At 41.0% G+C, this 27,366-nt stretch overlaps 1 protein-coding gene across 1 annotated transcript in view; it reads left to right on the top strand.

Annotated features, from left to right (window-relative positions):
• PEX3 (peroxisomal biogenesis factor 3) overlaps positions 1-25,331 on the top strand; it is a 42,198-nt gene extending 16,867 nt beyond the window's left edge. The window contains exons 4-12 of the mRNA XM_075554446.1: positions 4,490-4,533; positions 6,399-6,523; positions 6,828-6,894; positions 6,986-7,040; positions 7,699-7,867; positions 9,464-9,534; positions 14,447-14,569; positions 23,357-23,453; positions 24,555-25,331. Of these exons, the coding sequence (XP_075410561.1) occupies positions 4,490-4,533; positions 6,399-6,523; positions 6,828-6,894; positions 6,986-7,040; positions 7,699-7,867; positions 9,464-9,534; positions 14,447-14,569; positions 23,357-23,453; positions 24,555-24,638 (835 nt within the window). The 3' untranslated portion in view covers positions 24,639-25,331. The remainder of the gene's footprint in view (positions 1-4,489; positions 4,534-6,398; positions 6,524-6,827; positions 6,895-6,985; positions 7,041-7,698; positions 7,868-9,463; positions 9,535-14,446; positions 14,570-23,356; positions 23,454-24,554) is intronic.
• The last annotated feature ends 2,035 nt before the right edge of the window (positions 25,332-27,366 follow it).

Raw genomic sequence — 27,366 nt, 5'->3', positions numbered from 1 at the left:
TAGAATGAACTGGAAGACTTATTCCCAAGTCCCTGTAACCCTATATTTCTGTCTAGTGGACTCAGTGAGGATAAATATTAACTGACTGTACCATGGACTCCATATTTTATATATATTCTCTTCCTTGTTGTACAAAGCATATAGCCTGCTTTTTCATGTAACTAATTAGATCTTACATCGCTTTCAAGGAGCGCTGGTGGCATGCTGGGTTAGGCATTGGGCTGTTAACTTCAGGTTCTGCGGTTCAAACCCACCGGCCACTTCAAGGAAAAGATGAGGTTTTCTGCTCCCGAAAGGGTGTATAGCCTTGGAAACCCTATTGGGTCACTTTAAGTCAGAATTGACATATTTGACATCCAGTTATTGAGTGCTTTTGAAATGTGTTTCTGAACCAGGTGCTGTAAGGCTGATAAAGTTACCTTAAATATTATCCTTTTGAAACTGATATATCACATGAATATGCATTTTAAGTAAGCAATACACATGAACTCAATGTTTTACATTATGTACAAATATGACATGACTATGCAATAACAAAGTTTACTGATTACAAACATTTTCACATATGTGACCTGTATAAAATGCAGAGTGTGTATCAAAAAATAATAGGATGTACATTGGTACAGATAGGAACTAGAAACACAGGGAATCCAGGACAGATGATCCCTACAGGACCAGTGCTGAGAGTGGCGATACCGGGAGGGTGGGGTAGAAAGGGGGAACCAATTATAAGGATCTACATATAACCTCCTCCCTGGGGGGTGGACAACAGAAAAGTGGGGGAAGGGAGACATTGGACAGTGTAAGACATGACAAAATAATTTATAAATTACCAAGAGTTCATGAGGGAGAGGGGGGCGAGCAGGGAGGGGGGAAATGAGGACCCTGATACCAAGGGCTCAAGTAGAAAGCAAATGTTTTGAGAAGGATGATGGCAACAAATGTGCTTGACACAATAGATAGACAGATGGATGGTGATAAGAGTTGTATGAGCCCCCAATAAAATGATTTTTTTAAAAGCAATGAAAATAAGAAATGAAGGAGGAAGTGGAATAAAGTGATGTTACACCAAGAAACTGAAGTGAAATAAAATGTGTATGAATTAGGGAATGCAAAATAATAATAAGAGCCATCAAATAAATCCATCCCAACAAAAATTAGCCATCATGGTGCAGACTGGATGGCGTTCAGTGCTGTGCCAGTGAAAGCCATGGCTGGCACAGGGGGACTGCAGAGGGCAGAAAAGGAAGGCTCCCCCTGGGCTGCTGGAAGCCAAGGAGCTGTGCCTTGTTCTGCCGCCGCGCCCAGAGGGGGAGTCTCTGAACATGCAGGTTTTCATGGGCACAGCTCTTCCCACCCACTCTGCCCTCTTTAAATGGCTCCAGGGTGTGACTCTTCCTTTTGTCTTGATTGAAAGTATTCACAATATGAGGGAAAGATCTTCACTTGAAAAGCACTTGGAAAAAGAGAAGTTTGCCTCCTTAAAATAAAAAAACAAAACCCAACTCCAACTCTTGGCAGCCCTGGGTGGGATTTCTGAGACTGTCAGTCATAGGGGAGGCAGGCAGCTTCATCGGTCCCTACAGAACTGCATGTGACTTTGAACCTCGGGCTGTAGTTGGGAGCATGACACCTAACCCCCATTGCAACCAGAGCCCTGAAAAGTGTGCTCAGCTAAGCCTTTTACTCTGCAGCTGCTGCTTTTCTGCTAGCGGTCAGGTAACTCTCATCTCCTAAGACCTGGAAGAAGGCTAATTTTTCAGCTAGTCATGATAGTAACTAACAAAAAAGCTATAGCTTTTTAAATCGTTTTCATTCTTCTGCAAGATGGATATTGGCAATGACATTCCATTGGCACAGAATGGTAAGTACTCTCCGTCGCATGAGAAACAGAACACTTAAAGAGGACTCGTTTGACTCTGAAACAGGCATTTTAGTCATAGGAAAGAGTAGTTGTATTGAACTACACTGGATTTCCATCAAACAAATCATTGAAAGGAATTTTCACATAGAAAGAACTTTTCCTAGTTCTTCTGTTTAGATTTGGCATTAAAACATTTAAAAAATAATAGAAATGTTCAGTTCTATCTATTCTGAACAAAAATATTTTGAAGATGTTAACATTTTGCTTTAAAAACCAAAAAAAACATGAGTCAGTACTTTTTACATCTAACTTGGTCTAACAATGGTGAATGTAAATACCTAGAAATGTACAGAGTAGCTATAACCCTGTCCTCTCCCACAAAGTCAGTCACCCCTTTTAGTTGGTTCCAACTCATGACACCCCTATAGGACAGGATAGCACTGCCCCTGTGGGGTCCCGAGACCAGCTTTACAGGAGTAGAAAGCCTTATCTTCCAGAGTGAAATATCATTTTAGCAAACAGCTCCAAGATAAATCCCATAGCATGCCTTTCCAGGTCGTTCTTCCTAAACTCAAAAACTCACTGCCTTCAGTTCAGGACAGAGTACAACTGCCCCTGTGGGTTTCTGAAGCTGTAACTCTCTATAGGAGTAGAAATTCTTGTCTCTCTCCCACCGTGCATCTAGTGACTTCAAACAGCTGACCTTCCACTTAGCAGCCCAGCACATTACGCCTGTGCGCCAAGAGCGCATTGGTGCAATGATTTGGAACTAGACCTGAAATATCTACTAGATAAGCACTTACATACACACCTATTAATTGGCTTTGTCCACTAAAAGGTCTCTTCAGTAGCTATGAATATCCTTAATTGAATAGTTGTGGTCTCTACCTATCATTCCCAGATCCTTGGAATAAATATATGGGTGGAGGCTAACCTATCAATCAGGTCACAGCCTGATGATGCCTCCTTGTGGGCGTAGACTTCTCGTAAGGATTCTGGGAACTTCCTCTCTTTCTCCCTGGAGGTGGGCCATACTCTCTGTTTCACCTTTCTGTTGAGAAGCCACACTCAGAGAGCTGGAGGATCCATGTGGAGACCTACGGCAGCACTGAGATGCTTCCACGGTCACTGGATCCACGAGACTTTCCACCCACCAGCCTGTGACCTTTCTGTATTCAGCATCATTGCATGTGTCTCATGAGTCTAAAGAGAAATTTATGGACTAGCATTGGACATAGGAGCTAATATCGGACTCATCGACCTGATCTGGACTGGGCTGGGATGTTTTGTCAGTATATAATTGATCTTTGATGCACAATATGCATCAGGGTTGTATTGTCTCACCATACTTGTTCAATGAGAATGCTGAGCAAATAATCAGAGAAGCTGACTTATATGAATGTGTTAGGCCAGGTTGACTAGAGAAACAAATTCAGTGACACATGTAGGCGTAAGAGAGTGCTTTATATCAAGAGGTAATTATGTCAAATAAACATCCCAGCCTATTCCAGAACAAGTCCATAAGTCTTTCTTCAGACTCACGCAGCTACATGCATTGATGCAGAATGCATGAAGATCACAGGAACATCACTGGCTGGTAGGTGCAAAGTCTTGTGAATCCAATGGTTGTGGAAGTATCACAGGGTTCTCACAGGTCTCAGCCTGGCTCCAGCAGCTCTTCATGTCACTCATCAGCAAGAAGGTGAAACGGGGCGGGGGAGGGAGGAGGAGGTGCCCAGGACCCTCCTTAAGGAAGAGGTCATGCCCACAAGGAGGCACCAGCAGGCTGTGTGACCTGATTGACAGGCTAGACTCCACTCCTACACTTCAAGTTGACGTGAAATTATGTAACTACCACAGACCACCCCTTCTCAACTTGACACTTGTACATAACTCCTTAGCCATGCAGAATTTTTAAAACAAAGGCAGTAGTAAAATCATATTTATGCCTAACAGGATAAAATTAAAATGCATACAACTCAAAATGTGCCAACCTCATTTAAATATAAAAATAAATGAAATATAATTTAATTATAAATGAACAAAACAAAAATATTCTTCCTTAACAATTGCAGTTATGTGAACACCTATACCATAAGCCTATGAAAATATTTTCCCACCCCTGAAAGTTTGTAAGCAAGTCACTTCATGGCTTTATCCTCCCCATTTTGGGGTATCCAATTTCTATACTGCCCACTTATATCAAGTATGTTCTCTGATTTGAAGAATCTTCATTCCAGTTGGATCCTGTGAGTCCACATCCATAAGCAAAGTCAAATCAGGGCAGGCCATCCACAAAGTCAACAGCAATATGCACCAATTTACAGGCTCAAAAATCTTACCTTCATCTGGTTGGGTTCTAGTCAACTCAAGGTGGGCTGCCTCACTTAGCTCACCAGGTGCCCATTGGCCTCCTCGCCTTTAGACCATGGACCCCATCACAAATTCTCAACAGCCCTGGCCCCCTTGGGTTAGGTCATCATCTTCAGACCAGCCAACCTGGTCTCCTCTTCTCTTCTAGTCCCTGTGAGCCAGGTCCATGAGTGTCAGTGGTCAGAATCAACTCATTTCTGTTGCTGTACTAGATGGTCTAAATGACTGTTTTCTGATTGTTTTTTCTTTCAGGCCTTCAAACAAGCTAGAAATATGGGAGGATCTGAAGATAATAAGTAAGCCCTCGCGTTCTGTGTGACATAGAGCCTTAACGCGTTGATCCAGGGTAATTTTGGTACTCTGTGACTCCTTCACTTGCTTCAGAGAGTTGTTGTGAGGATTAAATAAATCATTCTCAGAAAGTAAATAGGTCAATATCCTGCCATAGAAAGTACCCGATAGATAGCAGAGTTTTATGATAATAATGACAATATTATACCCTAAAGTAAGTTTTTACGCCAACTGAGATAGTTACTTTAATTTGTTATTGTTTGCAAAGTTTCGTATTGATGACACTTTGAAACTAAAAATTACTTTGGTGGCTGTGAATAGCCTGGCTGTCAGACAGAGAGCATTGTAAAGTGCCTTGTAGTAAATGGAGTTCAGTTAAAATGTAACACCTTATCTTTTAATCTCTCTCTTGGCCCATTTAAAATTTGTTTCAGTTATTAATATTATCTTCTTCCTTTTTGGTTGAGATTGTTCTCTGTTCTGTCCTTGTTGGTTTGGTTTGGTTTTGTCTCTTGTTTTTATTTTGTATGTTTTTCTGTAGATGAAAGCCAGCATAGATAAATCTGTAGAGAAATAGCTGGATTCATAATCGCCTGGGGCCATGGAAAGGGAGCTTGGGGATGGGATCGGGGTGTGGAACTAACAACAAAGACTGTAAGCAAGAAGGAAATGTTCTAAAATTGATTGTGGTGATGACTGCACAAATCTGACTGTAATTGAAATAGTGAGCTTTACATTGTGTGGATTATATGCCAGTAAAACATTTTTTTAAAGAAAGAGGAAAGACTGCCCTGGAGCCTAAAGCTCTACCTGTCTCAGCACTTCCCTTATCCTGCCACTCGCTGCTATTTCCTCATTTAGTCATCGGGTCCTGATTGACTGTGTGATGCTCCCAGACTTGTAAACAAACTCAATCCCTCTAGATCCCTGGTCCCTAGAAGTAAGAATCAGTTATTTGGGTATCTTATTCAGAACCCTGGTGACACAGGGGTTCAAACCCACTAACCACTTTGTGGAAAACATGCGACAGTCAGCTTCCACAAAGATGACAGGCTTGGAAACCTTATGGGGTAGCTCTGATCTGTCTGTAGGGTGGTGGTTAGTTGGAATCGACTTGATGGCAGCGAGTTTGGTTTGGGGTTTTGTATCCTGTATTTCCTTTTGACTTGTTCTTTCTCACACCCTTATGACCAAAGACCTTTTTTCCATGACCATTTTTCCCTTCTCTCCCTTCACTCTTGCGTGCACTGTAGCCTGCTTACACACTGTGTCTCCACCCAAACCCATCTCCAAGGCCTGTGCTTTGCTTATGACTCCTTGCACACTTTTCTTATCCTGCTACACCTCTCCACAGGCATCAACATCTTCGCTCTCCTTTGTGTTGAAACCTTGACCTTGGCAGCTGTGACTCCTAGCCATGCTGTTTCCCTTAGCCTTCTGAACTGTCCTCCCGTGTTTTCACAGCCTCATCCACTTTTACCTGCCAGGAAAAGCTTGCGGTCTTCCAGGCTCCGTTCTCTCCTGGTCTGACGCTACACTGATGGCCTGGACAGCTTTAAGAGCCCTGTTGGTGCTTCCCAGGCCTTTCTGGTTTCCCTGAAGAAGGGAAGTGGCGTCATGCTGTATAACTCTGGTACCTTTCATACTGTATTAGCTGTTGTTCTAAATAAGAAAGCTCACCGGAGGGTGCTAGCAAGTGACGGAGTAATTATGGAATATTTAGAGTGGAGACCTTTTGCACTTGCATCCATGGCAGACATATTTTGAAAGTCACTTTATGAAAAAACAGCCATAGAGTTAGTTGGTTTGCGATTTTACATGTGCGTGTGTTTTAATAATAAAACCAGGTGGTTTGCTTGCTTCCATGAAGGCTTCACGAGAAGTATTGTAGCTGTTTACAGCACGTGTATGCTGGTGGTCCTTCTGAGAGTCCAGTTAAACATCATTGGTGGGTACATATACCTGGACAACGCCGCAGCCGGCAAGGACGGCACTGTAAGTCCGATGCACGAACTAGTGTCCTTTTCTTTCAAAGGGTTCAGAATTTGACTGAATATCATTTTTCATGCTGTCAATAGCGATGAAATAAGTATCTTTATGCTTCAGATGATTGTGAACTTGTAGAATGACTAATTATTCTATTTTTAAATGGATCCTTTTGTCATGTTAAAGTATATTGTTGTTCCTTTCATTCCAGGCCCCAAAATCTCAGTTCATGTTAATACTGAAAAGAATACTTACTTACTGAAATACAAAGTGAAACAACTTGCCTAATAGAACCTTACCTCTCTTTACACAGACAATTCTTGCTCCCCCAGATGTCCAGCAGCAATACTTATCAAGTATCCAACACCTCCTTGGAGATGGTGAGGCCCTCGTGTGTGTGATGGATTGGTTGTGCAGTGACGGCCTTTAAAAAGTGGGCCAGACTCTCGAGCTTGTTTGTTTTCCCCTCAGGCCTGACCGAACTGATCACAGTCATTAAACAAGCCGTGCAGAAGATTTTAGGAAGGTAAAACCTTGGAGTTCTGCTTAACAGTCTTTTTAATTCTCATCAATAAAAGAAAACTTAGAATTATGATTTTCGTGAAGCTGGCCAAACCACTGCTCTTGATTTGATTCTGACTCAAAGCAACTGGACGGCACAGAGGACATGTACCCCCTAGGGTTTCCGGGACTGTCGATCCTTACAGGAGCAGTGGCTGGTGTATCCAAACAGCTGACCTCGCAGTTAGCAGCCTGCCTGAGAACCCACGCTGCCGCCCGGACTTCATTAATAAAACATATACCGCCTTAGGGGACTGAGGAGGGCCGGGGAAGCATTTATATATCATTGGTTAATGATTGGTTTCTAAGCAAATAAAAAAGATTTGGGTTGTGACATAGAAGACCGACTTAAAATCTGAGGTTTTACATCTGGTGTACATACCAGCGCTGGGCTATAATTGCAGTAAGAGTTTTCTTGTGAAATTTCCTGTAATACTACATCACAACGCTTTGCCTGTTTCGCTTGGCTCTGTTTGTGGTGTCCAGTTTCATCCAGTCATTTCACTGTTAACCTTGTCCTATTTGACCGGCCGGAACAGGATTTCAGATACTAGCCTAGTAAGAGTGTGTGTACTGTGTGTTTTAATTTTAACTTATCCCAGTTCCCTTTCCTCTATTTCTAGTGTTTCTCTGAAACATTCTTTGTCCCTTTTGGACTTGGAGCAAAAACTAAAAGGAATCAGAAATCTCGTGGAGCAGCATAAATCTTCTCCTTGGATAAATAAAGATGGGTCCAAATCTCTGTTATGCCATTATATGATGCCTGATGAAGAAACTCCATTAGCAGTCCAGGTACTCAGTTCATATCTGCTTAACCAAACATGTCATGCTATATCTTTTTAAGTTTGTTACTCTCTTGTGAAAAGTAAGTTTCTGTGTGTCTCGAAAGTGAATGAAATGGGTATATTTCAGGATCGTAAGTAAAATCCCATTCTCTAGAAAAGAGGCAGCACGTATGACTGGTTTCCACTTACATTTTTATTGAACATCATTATGTGGTGGACCCTGTGATGTATTTCAGTGCTGTCAGTGAGGCGTGCTTACTTCACCCAGGGAACTAGAAGCAAGTTCGATCTCATGTGCCTGGAGTGTATTTATGTAAGGTCAAGTTTCAGAATATGGCTGAAAACTGAGCCAAGCTGGTGAAGACACTTAGTTAGCAGCTCTTCTTATGACCGGATCCCCGGGCCCCTCTAAGATCATGAAGACATTTGTATGCAAACATAAGGAGTTGGGGTAGTCAAAGACAGCTGTCAGTCGGCCCGGGACACACGCAGATTTGCTTTTTCCCATCTTAAATGAATGATGGCAGTATGAAGGCGCCTGGAGAGCATTGTAATCACTCACATGAGAAAGCATGGAGGCCCGCTCTAACAGCCGCCCACCAGGGTGTGGCTGCCCTGTTTTCTGGGCAGTAGGGATTGATTAGGAATAATAAACGCCAAATGTTTTGGGTTGTTTCTGTCATGATTGCAAAATTAGTTGTTTGAGTCATCCTTCGTAAGCTGGATCACACCCATTCTTTGCAGTTGGAGGAAGACTCGCTACCTGTCACTCACTGGGCAACTGGAGAAGTCTTAGAACAAAGAGGCCTCAGTGCCCACTCCAACAGAGCTGCTTGTTCCCATTGCCCTAGGCCTCCTCTCCCGAGAACCCTGGGGGGCACCTCTGCCCGTGTTGTGGGGCCCCATATGCATGACTAGACAAAGGAAAGTTCTAATCCACTGAAAGGAACCTCAGAAGTGAGAGGTAGAGGCTAAGTGGAACCAGCAGCAAATTACTAGATGCTGCAGAGGAATAGAATCTTATAGAACAAAACTCTCAAATAGTTCTGTTTTGTTTTGTTATGTTAAAAAGAGTATTTCTGGAACAATAGCCACAGTTGAGAATTCAACAGGAGAACTGAAGAAGACACTGATTCAAAGGAGCAGATAAAAAGGTGCTAGACCTGGACTGCCCTGAACTGAATTGAAACAAATGGAATTTGAAATTGAAAGTTGACACTCACTGAGTCCCAGAGGCTGTTGGTGAAAAAAGACACACATAGCCTGAGAAGGTTTCCAAGTATAAAGAGGGGGTGGCAGGGGGGAGTCGGCACTTGGAAACAAGCGCAGGTCCCTGCCTCTCCACCACCTAGTCCATGTCTACCTCTGCATACATACTACAAATCCCAAGCAGATAAACACAGATCTTCAAAGTAGAATTTTACTTTAGCTCATGGTTAAAACTCTACATAACTGTGCACATGAGCTTTTACTATTTTTCAGGATTCACACGTTGTTTTGGACTGTTGATAGGACCTGCCCAGAGTTAAATTTCCTGTGATTCGTTTATTACAACCCCTTGCTATCATTTGAAGCACTAACATGCAACGTTTGCTCTTTACAGGCCTGTGGACTCTCTCCTAGAGATGTTACCACGATTAAGCTGCTCAATGAGACCAGGGACATGTTGGACAGGTATGTACATGCATGTAACACTATGCCACCAGGGCTCTTGCATGTAAATGTTTAACTGCCAGCTGTGGGAGAGGGCATCTGCAAATGGTAGCCAATTGGGTGATGGTAGCCATCTCACAGAGGCGGGATTTAGGTCTCCACCTGGAAGTCACAGAAGGCTGAGGTGGGAGACAGACACAGATAGGCCTCTCTTGAAAGGCGGCCCCAGCTAATCTCCCCACACACATCACCGCCCAGACTGAGAGCTGCTCCCTGAAACCTTCAGGCCATTGCTTACAAAACAGCATTTCCCTTTCAAATCATCCCAAGAGAGCTCCGCTGATGTGACGGGAAAAAATCAGCAAGCGGTGTATCCAGAGACCTATATGTGAGTGGATTCCCCAGTTTCTCATGTGCTAAACTTCTGTGGAGCTTCTTGATCTCTATGTGGTAATTTTATCATTATAAAAATGATCAGTAATCACTGTCTTCTCTAATTTTATCTTAAGTGATTGAAAAATGCCCAAGTTCCTTTTGAATTAAAGCTAACATGCATCACTTTGTGGTCATATAAGTCCATTTTGTCATGTTCTCATTCTATGGAGTGACATATTCTCATATATTGTTTTTATGATCAGAGAGGGAACTGGCAAACATGTTGATTAGCTCTACCACTAAACGCACTGTCTGAATTCACCAAATCTTGAACTTCAAGATGTGAGTCTTCCTGACTGACTAGACTAGTGATCACCCCTTTTCTTTCTTGTTCATGAAGATTTCCACCAGCCACTGCCTGAAGCTCTAGAAAAGGGTAGCAGGGTCTTTTGCCAAACCCTTGACTGCACGTGTTCATGTGCCATATCCCTTCGCTGACGTGGACACTGCTGATCAAGTCTTTCTGAAGTTCATTTCTCTGAGGGCTTCCATGCTAGTGTCCTCTCCTCATCGCTTCCAATGATTTTCAGTTTAGGTTCTTCTTTCTTTCCTTAAACTTCCTAGATGTTTGTTTTTTTTCCATCCTCACACTGCTCTAAGCAATTGTATGCTCAATGCTTTTGCTGTCAGTGATTGGTCAGTGACTGCTACATGTAGAGCCTGTAGTCACGTGCACTCCCATGAATAAAATGGCATGGATTGAAATCTTTGCGTGTCAAAAATAGAACATAATTTGTTCACTAGCATATTTATTTCATTCCAATTTTTATGCATCAATTATTCATTGATCATTTATGACCCTGTCCCAGATGCTAGAAAATATCAAGTAAATTTAATTTTATTAATGAAAAATAAAGATGAGGGATAAACCCCTGAAGACCAATAATGAGAGTAGAGATACCAGGAGGGTAAAGGGAAGGTGGGCAAGGGGCGTCGGGGGGGAACTGGTCACAATGATCTACATATAGCTTCCTCCCTGGGGGACAGACAACAGAACAGTGGGTGAAGGGAGACATCAGATCGTGTAAGACATGAAAAAAATAATAATTTACAAATTATCAAGGGTTCCGGAGGGAGGGAGGATGCGGGAGAGAGGGAGAAATCTGAGGAGCTGATACCCAGAGCTCAAGTGGAGAGAAAATGTTTTGAGAATGATGCTGGCAACAAATGTACAAATGTGCTTGATATGATGGATGGATAGATTGTGATAAGAGTTGTACGAGCCCTCAATAAAATGTTTTTTTTTTAAGAAAAGAAAATTAAAGATGAGGGATGGGAAGCGTAGACAGGGATACTGTTTTCGGAAAGTTGGTCAGAAAGGGGCTCTTCAAGACATTATTTGAATAGAACCTGCAGTTTCTCTGGATCTGAATCATACAATCAGGGAGAAGATGACTCTAGACAGAAGATCCAGTGCAGAGATCCTCGTGGTCGACTTGTTCACAGAGCACCCAGGAAGGCAATCCAGTGCAGCACTAGGAACTGTAGAGAGGGGGAAATGAGATCAGAGACAGCAAGGAGATTATGTGGTGCCCTGTAGGGAATAGGGAATTTGTTGGGGTTTTTTTGTTTGATTCTGAGTTTTACTGAAGAGTTTTAAACAGATTAATGACATGACCTTTCTTCTAAAAGCTTTATCTCATTGCTATATGGTAAATTAACTATAAAGAGATAAGAATAGGAGCAGCGAGCCAAGTTCAAGGGTTGCAGTAATCTTCATGAGTGACAGCAGTAGTTTGGAATGGGTGGTAACAGTGGAGGTAATTACAAGTGGTCAATCTATGGATTTATTTTGAAAGTTGAACTAAGAGGATTTGTTCAACGTGATGTGCATTATGAAAGAGGAGTTCACACAGGCTGACTTTGGCTATGAGACATTTAAATGGATGTGTTCGCTTGCTATTGGATATGCAAGTTTAGAACATTAGGGAGATTTCTGAGATAAAGACAACATTGGGGCTTGTTGGCTTATAGGCGGTACTTTAAATCAATGGGAAATTCGTAGACATAGGAAGGAATAAAGACTAGAAGTCAAAACCAGGGTTTAGAGTTTAGGAAGGAGAGAAAGAGCCATCAAGGGGGACTGAACCATGGTAGCCAGTTAGATAGAAGAAACTCCAGAAGAGTGAGGTATTCATAAGACGATTGAGGAAAATGTTTCAAAAAATATGATTATTGTTGTTGGGTGCTGTGAGTAAGTTTGGGCTCATAGTAACCTTGTGTACAACAGAATGAAACACCGCCTGGTCCTGCACCAGCCTCACAATTGTTCTCATGTTTGAACACATTGTTGCAGCCACTGTGCCCGTCCATCTTGTCGAGGGTCTTCCTCTCTTTGCTGCCCATCCACTTTTGCATCGGTCGAGGCAAATGCTACTAGAAGGTCAAATAGCAGGTCTGAGAATGGACCATTGGATGTGTCAAGATGAAAATAACATGATTCAAAAGAACGAGAGTTGAGGCACTGGAGACAATGAATACAGACAGCTGTTTTAAATGAGAGGCTTTCCTTTGAATTACAGAGAAATTAAGTGCTATTTGGGTGGTAAATATGGGTTCCAGAAGATTTTTTGTTTGCTTTCAAACATTTTCAAACAGCACCGTACTAGTCTGTGAACTTGATGAGATCAGCACTCTGGTTCTTGGAGCAGTACCGTACATGCAACAGATGCTTAATGAGTGCTCACTGATTGAAACTGAGCTGATGGGAGAGGGAGAACTTGGTATAGGAAAACAGGATAGTTTGAAGAACAAGGACTTTCAGTAGGAGGGACCTGGTTTCAGTATACAGTAGAAAGGCTAATTCTAGGAGATTCGGGAGACATGGCCAAGGCTGAGCACAGATGCATGTATGTTGGCAGATGCCGTGGGTCAAGTGTGTGGACGTTTTCTTTTAGTTGTTTATATTCTGCCATGTGTATGAAAGAGTAAGCAAGATCATTTACTTTTTAAAAAGTCATCTACAGTTCTTTATTGGTCCATTTGAATTCAATTTAACAATAAGAATAGAAATTAACATTTTTTTGGAAAATGTGTTTCATTCTTGCAACCAACTGTGGAGTAGGTATTATAGCAATCCTTTCTTAAGTTTCTCCTGCTTCAATTTCCCCTTAGTCATTTTAGTTTTCTTTGGCCCTACCATATTCCCTTTAAAAGAAAACCAGTGGTATTAAACATAAATTTATGGAAGGACCAAGAAATTTCACTCCTTGGTATACAACCATGAGAAATGAAAACAAATATCCACATAAAATGTACTCATAACTATTCAGAGCAGCATTACTCACAATAGTTGAAAAGCAAAAATGATTTTAGATGCCTATCAGCTGGTGAATAAAGAAACAGTAGAATTCTCCTGATAAATGGGCCTTGGATGCAGGCTGCAGCCCAGGTGGACCTCCTAGTCATGAAAAACCACATGCTACATGATTCCATTCCTATGAAATGTCCAGAAAATTACCAAGACAGACAGTTAATTAGTAGTTACTGGGGTGTAGCTGGGATAGGAATTAACTATACATGAGAATGAGGGATTTTTAAGGGGTGATGAAAATGTGCTAAACATGGATTTAGTAGTACTTTACACTTACACAAGTATGTGAATTCACTAGAAATCATTGGCTTGTAAACTTCAAACAGGTAAATTCAATTCACCTCAATAAAGCTGTTTCAAAAGAAAACGAAGAAGAACCGGCAAATACACAGGCTCACATGCTAAGCTGAACATAGCTAGGCATTGTCTAACTTACATATATGCTTGTAGGCTAGTCTATAGATTAGCAGGTTTTTGTGAGGTAGCAACATGATATGAAAGAAGCCTCAACTTTTAGATCAAGAAGGCCTGCTTCCAAATTCTAGCCCCTTCTCTCCCAACTACAGACCTCTGAGCACTCTCCCACAAGCCTGCAGTTACTCATCTGCACACAGTAGGACCATGAAATCTGGGAAAGCAGGACCTACTTTTCCTAGGTCTGGCAAGTTTTCCTGCCTTTGATGAGATATAGTCTGTTTCTCTCTCTCTCTCTCTCTCTCTCTCTCTCTCTCTCTCTCTCTCTCTCTCTCTCTCTCTCTCTCTCTCTCACGTCTGCCACAGGTTCTACCTTACACAGGGTCCAGCATTCACAGATTTTACTGTACTGTTTTCTACCTCACTGGAATATGAAGGTAGAAGAGGTAAAACAAAATAACCTAACTCACTATAAAAGGATTCAAGAGTTCATCCAGAGAAGTGATACTGTTGCCATTTTCAAAAATATATTGTACCAGGTGCTGACAAATTTAAGTAAATCTAGAAAAATAGATAAATATTCTCTTTGTGTTGTGCTAATTAATGGATTCTTTTTAATGTTAAATTTCAATTGACTACTTAATATACTTATATAGTGTTTTAGATTTTGACCAGAAATGTTAGTCACCATCAAAGGCAACCACAAAATATCTTGACCTTTTCTTTCCCTTGAGAATATAAAACCTGACGCATGTTTCTTATTCGACACAGTCCAGATTTTAGTATGGTTTTGGATACCTGCTTAAACCGGGGCTTCAGCAGACTTCTAGACAATATGGCTGAGTTCTTCCGACCCACTGAGCAGGACCTGCAGCACAGTAGCTCCGTGAACAGGTAAGGTCACATCTCATGAGCACTCTGAGAAAAAGCCATCTTGGGTGTTTCATTTTTGTTGCAGGTAGCACAGGACTCTAATAGGATAAAGTTGAGCGCTTTATCCTTCAACAATTGAACTCTTCATAGTCAGTGACTCATGCATTACTGGCAGCGTCTTTCAGATTAAGGATTAAAATTTGCATCTTCTCTGAACACTTTGTTGTGAACCTACCTCCCAACAAACCAAATTCCAATTGGCTTTTTAACTCCTTATAATACAGAACAGACAATGTACTAAATTTTACTGTCACCTCTAATGTTATTCCAGTAGTTGTGTTGCAGTGAACCAACATATGATTGGTTGGGGTTTGGTCTTCATAGTTTCTGCTTGGTCCGTCTATATAAGATAGGCATGAGAAGAAGCCCGAGGAGAAAGCAACAGGACTGAAGGTTCCAGGGTCTTGGGGGAGGAGGAGGAGGAGGTGTGGGATGAGGGCAGTGAGCAAACAAGGTCATGGACAGGGGAACAATGAGGGATCTAAAATCGATGGTTAGTGGGCATAGAGTTCCAGGTAGTGGTGGAGCAGCCATAATCTAGCCATGAGGAATTATCAAGAAGCAAACGAAGGGTGAACATGTGGGTGTGTTAGTCTGGGTGGGCTAGAGAAACAAATTCATAGACAAAGTCCTCTTCAGACTCACAAGACACAAGCAATTATGCCAGATGAAGGAAGATTACAGGCCAGTGGGTTAGAAGTCTTGTGGATCCAGTGGTGTTTATAAGCATCTCAGTGCTGGCAGGGTCCCCACATGGCTTCTCCAGCTCCGAGCCTTTGACTGCCATCAGCCTGTCTCCATGTGACTTGTCAACAAGAATATCTATCAGGGACTAAGCATGTGTCCCATCTCCAGTGAGCTATTTATCTCCTTAGGGCCTTGAAATGAGGTCATCAAACTGAGACCTGATTGACAGGCTAAACTCTACCCGTTTACTCTTAATATTCAGATTGATAACAGATTATGTAACTACCACAGTGGGACAGGAAGAAGGTGAAAAGAAATAGAGGAAAGAACTAGGAAGCAAAACTACTTCTAGAGGTGTAAATATATAAATATTCTAATGCATAAAAAAGGGGCATCGGTCTATGTACATATATTTATATGGCAATATATTGAGACAGTGGATGGACTCTAGGCCTCTTCTTAAGCATTCCCTCAACACAAGAACACTTTGTTCTAATAATGTGACACTGGGGGATGCCCACTGCCCCAACGTGATGGCTGAAGACAAACTGGGTATATAAACAAATGTGAAGAAAGCAGATGGTACATGGCTATCAAAAGACATAGTGTCTGGGGTCTTAAAATCTTAAAGCCAAACAAGCAACCATTAGCAGGGAAACAACAAAGCCCACATAGAAGAAGCACACTAGCCTGTGAGATCATGAGGTATCAATAGGAGCTGGCATCAGAAATTCAAAATGAACAACAACATTGAGGTGGTGGAGAGGGGTCAAGGTGGGGAGACCCAGAGCCCCTCTGTGGAGAATTGGACGTTCCAGCACAGAGGGTCAGCACGGAGCAGAAAATGCATCCAGGGGGCAGTTTAGCACCAATGAAATACACCACACTCCTCTAGTTCTTTAATCCTTCCGCACCCCCCCCCCCCTTATTTTCTCAGCCCTACCTCGCAAATCCTGATAGACTGATGTACATACAGTGGCACAGATGAGCACTTTCAATATATGGAATTCAGGAAAGGCAAACCCTCTCAGAATCAGTAATGGGAGTAATGATTCCAGGAGGGGAGAAGGAGTAAAGGGGTGAAGGGGGAGCAAGTAGCAATGATTGCAGAATAACACCCCGCGAGGGGGCAAGTGCCAGGATAGTAGGAGAAAGATAGACTGGGCGGTGTAAGATATGTATAAATAATAATATAAAGGGCTCAGGAAGAAAGATAATGTTTAGAAATTATTCATGCCCACAATTTTACATGGATGTATGGATTACTATATGTAAGTTCCCCCAATAAAATGATTTATTAAAAGAAACAATGAGCCAGCATAATCATGAAATTAATCAATCTAATAATTAGAACTTCTTATTGTAGAATCTCATTTTATTAATTTTATTAGCTCTCTTACTCTATAAATACATGACTTTATTGCCAGCTCTTTTTATAAGGTTGTGAGTATATAGTGCAATTGTTACTAACTTATGGTTTTGTTATCTTTATCATCTCAATGTGGTTCTCCTTGAACTTGTATCAGAACTTACACACTTTAAGGACTTCTGTTTTGCAGTTTTTATATTAAACTCAGAAAGTTATGGGCACTAAGTCAGTGTTGACTGGCCACAAAATTAGGGAAACTTTTAAGTTCTATGGATTATTTATATCCAGTATCCTTGTAATTATTAAATACATAAATCAAGACATTATTTGCCCAACTCTCTGGGACCCTTTGATAGTGTGTAGGCATGAATAATTACCAGTTAATATTGAGCACTTGGAACATTAAGAGCCTTGAATTTAATTTTCTGAAGCAATTTGAATATTACCCTAAAATCTTATTTCACGATTTATAGAAAAATAAATTTCAATCTAAGACTACCTTTACATACTTTCTAAATCAAGATGTTCCAAATTAAAAAGATTTCACACCTCAGAAGTTATTAGTTATTAGTAGTGGTTGTAATTTGTACCTAAAAAGTTTCTACCTAAGAGGTATTAAACAATTGTATATCATAGTTGATATTTCCACTGTGGCATTATAAACTATCATGCCTTTTCATACCTCTTTCTACACAGTAGGAACTTAGTAAATATTTCCTCAGTTTATTTCATATGTATAACGAACTTCCCACTCTGTGACTCAACAAGAGAAATAATCCCATTATCCCTAATGCTTAGCATGTGGAAGTTTTAACCATGGTACTAAGCCAAGAAATAAAATTTTTAACTATTGGCAAAGTAACAAAAAACAAATAATCATTTATGATTTTTTAAGACCCCTCAAGAAGATCATCTAAAAATTGATTCAAACTACTAAAAACTCAAATAATGCATCTTACTTATACGTGTAACTTATGTATGTATTAACCTATATGGAACCAATTTTGAAAAATCAATAGCTTCCATATGCACTAGTCATAACCCAATAGGAAATATAATGGATAAAGATATCATCAATAATCAGAATGATACAGATCTAAAGAATGGACATAGATAGAAGAATCAGAAATAAAATATTAGCAAATGAAATTCAGAAATATGTAACAACTAGAAATGCATCCAATATTTTTTGCTTTTCCAATGTACACATTTGATAGGTATTTTTCAGAACATTACCTCATTGAGTCCTTAATAGAACCCTAGGAATTAAGTAGTAATATTTCCCTCATTTTATTGATGAGGAAACTAAGGCACAAATAACTTCAAATCAAGCAGCTATCAAGCAGAATTGGCAGATGGCAAATAATTTCTGTCTCACATCAGAACCCACCCTCTGAGACCATTATGTGCCAGCCCTGTGACTTACTGGGACACATTTGAAGGGTGCAAGAAGGAATGAAGCATTAAGGAGCTATTCTATTGCTCCATAGTATTAGTAAGTTAATAGGAAAAATGTATCTTCAGTGCTGCTGAAAAGAATCAATTATCTATTGATAAAATACTTAAAATATACTTTATATAATATGAAAGATTTGTAATCGTGTTTTACTGGAGGATGATGAAACAATAGAAGAGTTTCATTCAATTCAAAAAATAAAGATGGTTATTCTTGGTCTGTTTATTCACTGTTGTTCTATGGTTCTAACCTATGCAGTGAGACGAGGAAAGAGCAATTTTTTAACTAAATTCAGAGCCATCAATTTTTACATTTTTATCTTCCAAAGAGACTTAGAAAATATCCTTACTACTTTGGTTTTCTAAGTTAAATCTATCCATCTCATCTAGAAAATTTCATATCATTTTTAGAAAGGGAGCAAGCATAATAATATTTTTATTATGTGACAGTAACATAAGGAGCACTCTGGGGTAAGCATTGGGTAGCTATCTCCAAATTTGGCAGTTCAAATCCACCAAGCATTCTATGGGAGAAAGACGAGGCTCTGTACTCCCATAACAATTTACAGCCTCAGGAATAGAGGGTGGCTCTGAGCTGGAATCAACTCTATGGCAGTGGGTTTTTTGAATATGACATAATTGTGTACTTAGAAACTATGTACCAAAACAAGTTTTGCAATAAATATTAAATGTGAATGACATTGTTTGAAACATGGAAGTCATACAAAGAGGTTAATTATATATAAAAATCTTCACATGTCAGCAAAAGAATAAAATGCCCAAAGAAATAAATGGTCTGAGACACAAACCATTAAGTCTCAAGGGAAGATAGCAATTTGTTTGCTCAGTTAACATCTATTTCCTAAAGACCTGTATTTATCAAGCCATGTACTGGATCTCTGCCTTCATGGATCTTGTAACCTGAACAGACTGCACACATGAGTCAGAATCAGAGGGCTCACAGTGGTTTTGTATTATAAGAAATTGGAACAAGTGTGCAGTGTCACATGGAGTGTGTCTGAAAAAATAGCATGTGAACTGAGAACTACAAGATAGTCAGCAAATAGATTAGGGAGCAGAGTGGGACAGTTGACCCTCTGGGCAGAAACCAAGAGCCTGGGAAAAGCTTTAAAAGACCGGAAGCCACAAGATGTGTTGGGAGGCAGATGGGACTAAGAAAGAGTACAGGTGACCCTTGGACAACACAGGTGTGAACTGGAAGGGTCCACTCATATGCAGATTTTTTAATGACATGTGATGCTGATCATCTCTGCCTGAGCCATCCATCTCTCCATCAGTTGTATATCGTAATAAAAGGTGATCGATGGAAGCTCTCGGTTCTCCCACATTGGTAACAGTATTTGGTGCAGTACTATGAACTTAAAAACATCACGGAAGCCATACAAAGTGCCACTAGTAAGGCTGGAAAGTGCTCCCAAAACACAGAGAAAAGTTATGACATTACAAGAAAATGTTGAAGTGCTTGGTACGTGTGATAGATTGAGTTCTGTAGTTGTGGTGCATACCATTTCTGGATAAATGAAACCAGCCAATGCAAGGATCACGGTAGAAACAGGAAAGGAAATTCATTCAGGCTTCACAGCGGCTATGCCAGCAGGTGTGGAAACTTCCCACTTTTGCAAAATATCTTCTTATCTTGTACTGAAGATGCAGCTTCTAGGTGGGTGTAGTATATAATATATATATATATAACATACAAAATATGGGCTCAATGTTTATTAATTGGTAAGACTTCTGGCCAAAAATAGGCTATTAGTAAATAAGTTTTTAGTGAGTCAAAAATTACACATGGCTTGTCAGCTGCATGGGGCGGTGGGGGCTGGGGTGCAGCGACCCCGGCCCCAAGGGATGTTCAAGGGTCAACTCTAGTGTGAGGTGAAGCTAGAGAGTTTGAAGTTGGAGTCTGGTTCTCATGCTGAGACACTGGGGACCTACAGAAGGGTTTGAGCAAGAGCGTGATGTGACATAGATGATGTCATAGACTCAGATGCTTGATGGAGAAGGAATCCGGGGCACCGAGTTTGGGGCGGGCCACAGGAATAGTTGAATGGAGGCTTTTATTAGTTGATGCTATCAGTTGTGTATTGAACACTCCCTGTGCCCCTGACGCTTCACCACATGCTGTAACCCTGTAGTAAATCAGTCAGACACAGGGCTCACTTTATGGAACTTCCATGACAGGACTGCAGAGACAGCCACCAAGCAAGCAAACAATGATAGTTTGGAAATGATGTAAAGGTGCCGTGAAAAGGAATAGTGCTTCATTCTCCAGGAATGTAGAAACCACCCCGCATCCTTTTTTCTCCGCAAGCGTTCCCTCCCATCTCAGAACAACACACTGACTGGCCACCATAGTCTGAAATTTCAAACTATTTTAAAGGGCATTCTTAGTGAAACTCTAGGTTTAAATCTATGAAGTCTGATGTTTTTTTAATGTAATAGGACTGAGTCCGCAACACACACAAATCAATTGTGTCATTAAACAGTTACATATCACACACAATCACACATATATTTGCTTATTTATACATCCAGCAAGTCATTGAACACATTTGGGCCAGTGCCGTAGACAAGAGTTAATGGTTAGCATGGCCAGGTTTGGTGATGCTGCAGAAGGCACGTCTAAGAATCCTCCGGACTCCTGGAGGGATTGGTGAGGGCAACTCCCAGATTGATCGCCTAATAGAGAGCAGTTTCGCGGAGTGAAGGAGAGTGAATGTTGCTAGTAGAGAAGTTGGTGAGATGGGTTGGTCACTTCTCAGATTTAAACTAAAGGGAAGAAAGGGTTGCATCTAGAAAGCAGGTGTGGCCGAGCAGGCAACATCATGCCTGCTGGAAAAGCTGAGAGCCTTTGGCGATGCACGTTGTAAGCCATGAAGACACGGATACCCATTGACACACAGTAATGTGAGGTCTAGCCACAGGACGTGTTATTTCTTTTTTTCCTTTTTATTTTAAACTACTTTTGTGGGAACCAGTGGAGAGGTCTGGGAGGCTGGCCCCAGCACCATAAATTAAGTGGATTCCTGCCCCTCCCCCGAAAAGAATTTGTTCCAAAGGACGACATTGACTCTGCAGCTCCGGGAGATGGACATATCTGATCAGAGCACACGGGAGCAGATGAAGGGGAGGGGGAGAGAGTGGAACACAGCCTGGCCCACCAGGCCGTGATGATGATGTTCCTGAGTAGAGCAGCCAGTCCACAGAGAGAACAACATGGCTGGCCCCACTATGAGACATGATGCTCCTCAGTGACTAAGGGCGATACAGGGGACTGCACCGGAGACACAGTGTGGGAATTGCACCTGACCTGATCCCACCACACCGAGGCAAATCACTGGGGGAGTGCAGCGGAATAGCAAGGGAATGGAGTGGCAAGGTCCCCAGGGAATGCTGAAAGTGGACTTTGGGGCCAGGGCATGGTGCCCCAACAGACTGGACTGGAAAACGTTCCTAAGGGCCAGCAGACGATCTCTGAACTAACTACAAGCTTTTCTTTTGTGAAGTGTTTTGTTCTTTATCAATGGTTTGTTTTTGTTTAAAAAAAAAACTTTTGTTGGGGGCTTTTACATCTCTTACCACAATCCATACATTCATCCAGTGTGCCAAGCATATTTGCTCATACACCACCATCATCATTTCCAAGCATTCTCTTCACACTTGAGCCCCTGAGATCAGCTCCCCATTTCTTCCCCCGCCCTCCCCCACCCACCTTCCCTCACGAACCCTTGATAAGTTATAGATTATTATTTCCATATTTTATATCATCCTTTGTTGCCCTTCACCTATTTTTCCGTTATTGGTCCCCCTGGGAAGGGGTTCTAGATTGATCCATGTGAACAATTTCCTTTCTCTCCTCACCATCCCTTAATCCTACTGGTATCTCTACTCTCATTGTTGGCCCTGAGGGGTTTATCGAGCCTAGATTGCTTGTGTTTTGGGCTTTTATCTGTAGCAGTGTGCATGCTCTGGTCTAATCTGATTTGTAAGGTAGAATTGAGGTCATGATAGGAAGGAAGCACCAAAGAAGTAGAGGAAAGTTGTGTGTTTCATCAGTGTTATGTTACACCCTGACTGGCTCATCTCTTCCCTGTGACTCCTCTGTGAGGGGATGTCCAATTGTCTACAGATGGGCATTTGGTCTCCACTCCATGCCACACCCACACCCCCATTCACCTTGGGTATGGTTTTGTTCTGGGTCTTTAGCCTGATACCTGATCCCATCGACACCTCATGATCACACAGGCTGGTGTGCTTTTTCCCTGTGGGTTTTATTGCTTCTCAGCTAGATGGCCGCTTGTTTATCTTCAAGCCTTTACAACCCCAGACACTATATCTTTTGATAGCCAGGCACCACCAGCTTTCTTTACCACATTTGCTTGTGCACACATTTGTCTTCGGCTATCGTATCAGGAAGGTGAGCATCACAGAATGCAAAGCATTCTGTGATGACAGGTTATTTCTAGGGGACAATAAGACAGAAATGTAAAAGTCCAAATCTTGGGAGCCAATTATATATAGTCACAGAAAACAAAACAAAAACTTTGGAATAACTAAGATGAAGAGATACTGCATTAGGAAAAATGCAAATGTGTGTACTTAAAGGAAAAACAGTCGTTTTTCTGTTTAAAAGATAGAACAAAAAGCGTAGATATGGTATAGATCGTAGGAACGCGGAAGGCACAGTAGTTAGGCATTCAGCTGCTAACGTCTGCATATCAAACCACTAGTGAGACCACGGAGGAATCCTGACAGCATAGTGCTGTTTGAAACCACCAGCTGCTTTCTGGGAGCAAGAGTTATTCTCAGAAACCCACAGGGGCAGTTCTCCTCTGTCCTATAGGCTCTCTGTTAGATCAGAATCGACTCGATGGCAGCTCACTGAGTGAGCCTATGGGAGTAAAGTCCTGGTGACCCTTAAAGACTATAGCCTATGGGTAGTTTCACTCGATCTTACGGGGCCACTGTGAGTCAGAATCAGCCTGACGGCACACAGTGCCAAACAGAGGGAGGGAGGGAGGGAGAGAGAGAGAGAGAGAGAGAGAGAGAGAGAGAGAGAGAGAGAGAACAGAGAGGATTAATCATGATGTCACCTATAAGGGTTATTTCTCGGTGATAAAATTATGTGGTTTTTATTTTCTTAACTTTTATTATTAAAATGCTGGATTCTTTTCAGGTAGTTTCAGAAACTAATTAATACTGTGATAATTTTCCAGTCTTTCCAGTGTGAGCTTGCCTTTAGCTAAAATAATCCCGATAGTAAATGGACAGATCCACTCAGTCTGCAGTGAAACACCTAGTTATTTTGTTCAGGTAAGAAGAAAGCTCATGGTATTATACTGATTTTTGGTTGTCAAACATAAAATTGCATGCTTGCTTGTCTAACATAAAAGTACATTTCTATCCTGTGTTGTTCAAGGTTTGTTTGTTTTTTAAAAAAGAAAGAAGCGTGAAATTGCATGGAGAAGGCATAGACTAGGCCCGGGGAGTATTCCCCGCCCCCCCCCCCCATATTGTAGAGCCCAGCACCTGCTAGACTGTTTGAATCTATATATGGCCGCTAGTCAGTTGAATTTAGATCGTATTAACGCTGTATAGTAAAGTGTGATATTTAAGAAGATTTCCCTTTGAAAGTCAGTGATTAGTTCTTCAAATTGTGAGGTAAACCAAAAAAATTGGAGAAATAAAACATTTCAACTATCATATGACTCCAGTTACAATATTGCTTTATCATAAATTTGACTCTGACACAGTTCATAAATTTGACTGCTTCCTAAATGAAAATGCTTGTGATTTCTATTGATGATAAAGTCACAGATCCTACTTATGATATTCCAATTGCCTACATTTATAACTGAAGAAAATGATAGATTTCAAACAGAGAATAGTGAACATAAATATTAATATTTTTCCTTATCTTTATATTCACAACAGCCACCTTAGAGAATTAAGAACCCATGCTCAAAAGTGTATTTTCTATGTTGCTTGTATACATGTACATATAATATATGCATGAATTGCATCTAAGGATAGGTACAAGATATTTTAGAACATCATATTCCTTAACCATATTAGGTCAGCTTCCAGTAAAATTACTTTTACTTTGTATTTTTAGCATTTTAGTTATTTATTCAGCGGATACTTTTATAGTACTTGACACACATAAATTTATGTACAGAAAAAAAACTTACACTTAGACTTTTTTTTTCTTCTTAAAGTCATACCAGAATACTTATGATACCGTGTAGGCAATCAATAAATAGCTCATAGAATTTATCAGAAGAGAAAAGTTCTCTCATTACGTGATTTCCTTTTTGTCTTTAGTAAACTCTCAGCTGTATGCATTGCTTAATGGCAGACATGGATTACCTTTACATGCGCTTTCTATAAACTAACATATTGTCCTCTTGCTAGGATCTTCTGACCATGGAACAAGTGAAAGACTTTGCTGCTAACGTGTACGAAGCATTTAGCAGCCCCCAGCAACTGGAGAAATAATTCTTCCTTCAAGAAAAAGTACAGTGAGATTTATTTACTTTTTAAAATATCACACGGGATAGATCGACTGCAAAGTAACTGTTACCAAAATGCCTAATAAAAATATATTCTTAATCAAAGTCTTCATTTCATAATGAAACAGATTTATTTGGCATCTTGATACCTTTTTTAAAGTTACCAACAGAACAGTTTTGTGGGCATAGCTGTGTGTATAAGCAATGCAAATTTCAGCTTGGTAATTATTTCTTACACCCTGAACATGATTTCCAAAGTGACTAAAAGCAAATGTAAATACTTTTTTATGTAATAAAAGGCTATATACTTTGACATTAATATTGAGGGGAAAATCAGTTTGGGAAATGATCCTCGGATAGATGACATGTAGGAAACATGATGAATTCTAAACTCAGCTAGACTACGGCACACAGCGGAGGTGACTCTTCAAAGGATTAAATGCTTTGTCTCCAATATGTCTTGATGAGGACTTTTTTTGTATAGAAACCAGTGAATTTTAACATGATCAGCCTTTTTTTTCTTTGCTACTGTTAACCAGCCTTAGAAAATTATATATTTGAGCTGGACACAAAGTGTTTTGAAGCTGTTTACTCTGAATAACTACATAGTTTTATTCATTTGTATGAAAATAATTTTAGTAATTTACTTTGTAGTTCATTTTGAGCACAGTGAATATCTTATTGCAATAAAATATTTTGGTAAAATATGGTCTCTTGAGTTGATACTTTTCAACTATTGATTTATTTGTCCCATAGTATTTTTGTTGTTGTTTTCAAAAGGAGAATTCCCTGGGTTTCAACCTGCATGTTAACTGGTAATACAAAGTTTACTTTCTGTTAATTTGTTTGTTTAGGGAAAATAAATTAATGCATGACCTCTTTGGAAAAGGATACCGGAATCCATTTTCTCTTAAGAAATCAATAGCTCTGCAATTACAACTATGGTGGAAATAAATGGATCATCTTCTATCATCAAATTATTAGCAATATTTCCTGTAACATCAGCCTACATAGCATCTAGTTGCATAAGATTGTTGTTGCTAAGTGCCAGTGTCAGTTCTAGCTGATAGTCCCCTCTGTGTCCAACCCAACCAAACACTGCCCGGGCCTGCGTGAGCCTCACACTGGTTCTCACGTTGGAGACCATGGTTGCAGCCACGGTGTCAATCTGTGTTGTCAAGGGCCTGCCACTTTCCCACTGCCTTTCTACTTTATCAAGCCTGATGCGCTTCCCAGGACTGGTCTCTCCTGGCAACATGCCCAAAGTATGTGAGACTAAGTCTCGCCATGCTTGCCTCTGAGGCAACATGCCCAAAGTATGTGAGACTAAGTCTCGCCATGCTTGCCTCTGAGGAGTGTTCTGGATGCCCTTCCAAGACAGATGTGTCTGTTCTGTCGGCGCTCCATGGTACTTTGAACAGGGAGTCTTTGGCTACAACAGAGATTCACAAGCTTTTTTGGCTTACCACCCCCTTTCTATTAAAAAAAATTATTCCATGCAATTACAATCTTTGTACTATAACGTATAATTCAGCATAAAGTATGGGTTTGGGAATCTGCTTGTATAGCCTCCCTGGATCATTCTAGCCACCCCTGCTCCAGGGTGCGTTATTGCTCGCTTTGGGAAACACCGATCTACAAGGTTAAAAACAGGTGTATGGAAGATGCAGAGGAGGTGAAATGTAGTCAGTCTAGCCCTTCTGGCCATAATTCTTTCTGTGATGTATTATAATTCTGCTCACTGTGCCTGTGGCTAGCATCCCTTTAGGAAGGAGTTCTCTCCGATAACAGTAAGATTAAGTCTCCAGTTTAGGAGAGGGCGTGAGCCAAGATACCACCCTGTTTCCTTGGGAGTATGGCTACTTGAAGACAAACACCACACCACCACCAACACCATTGCTGTGTGTCTAAGAACTACCTCAGAAGTAGGAACAGAGAGAAATCCCGGGACCACTGGAAGCGGAGCACATTCAAGAACACAATCCCTGTCTGAAGCGATGGTGGCACCAAACGCTCTGGCACAGAGCTCATGGAACAGAGCAACGGAGCCAGGCTGAGACCTTGAGACAGAGCACAGGAGCGAGCTTAAAATGTGACCCTGTGAGGCAGAGCAGAGGCAGCTTCCCAGCCCCCAAAGGCATAAACCACGGGAACACGTGACTGAGATAGCAAAGACCTCAGCCAAAGACCTGCTATCCTAATCCATGTTTATTTGAATAGCCTTCCCTTCTGGAGCAATTGAATTGCTTCAATATGGCATTCATAGGGAAATGATGGTCATATTTAAAACAGGAAAATGAACATCATGTCTAGTTTATTCTAATAATCTGGCAGAGTTTATCATAAGTATTTCTCAACTTAAATGCAAATCAAGTTACTGAAAATCAAACAGTGGTTTTCTACCACTTATGCAACCTGGGAAGCCCTGGGGGTGCTAGGAGAGAACACTGGATCGCTAACCACAAGGTTGACAGTTCAACCTCACCAGCCACTTTACAGAAAAATGAGGCTGCCTGCGCCTGTAACGATTTCGTCTTGGAAGCTAGAGCGCAGTGCACCACACACTGTATGCGTCTGCCCGCTGGGGGTGCCGCGACAATCCAGGGAGCTGTTCAAGCAGATACCTACATGTTCTCCTGTGTGATGGGCTATAGTACAAAGTTTTTAATTTCGAAGAGGAAGCTGAGTAATTTTCCCCTTGAAAAGGAGTGGTA

The sequence above is a fragment of the Tenrec ecaudatus genome, chromosome 7 (genome assembly GCF_050624435.1).
Source record: "Tenrec ecaudatus isolate mTenEca1 chromosome 7, mTenEca1.hap1, whole genome shotgun sequence".
In the NCBI taxonomy this organism is placed as follows: Eukaryota; Metazoa; Chordata; class Mammalia; order Afrosoricida; family Tenrecidae; genus Tenrec; species Tenrec ecaudatus.
The sequence above is the reverse complement of the archived record's forward strand: the minus strand, read 5'-3'. Positions and strand labels throughout refer to the sequence as shown.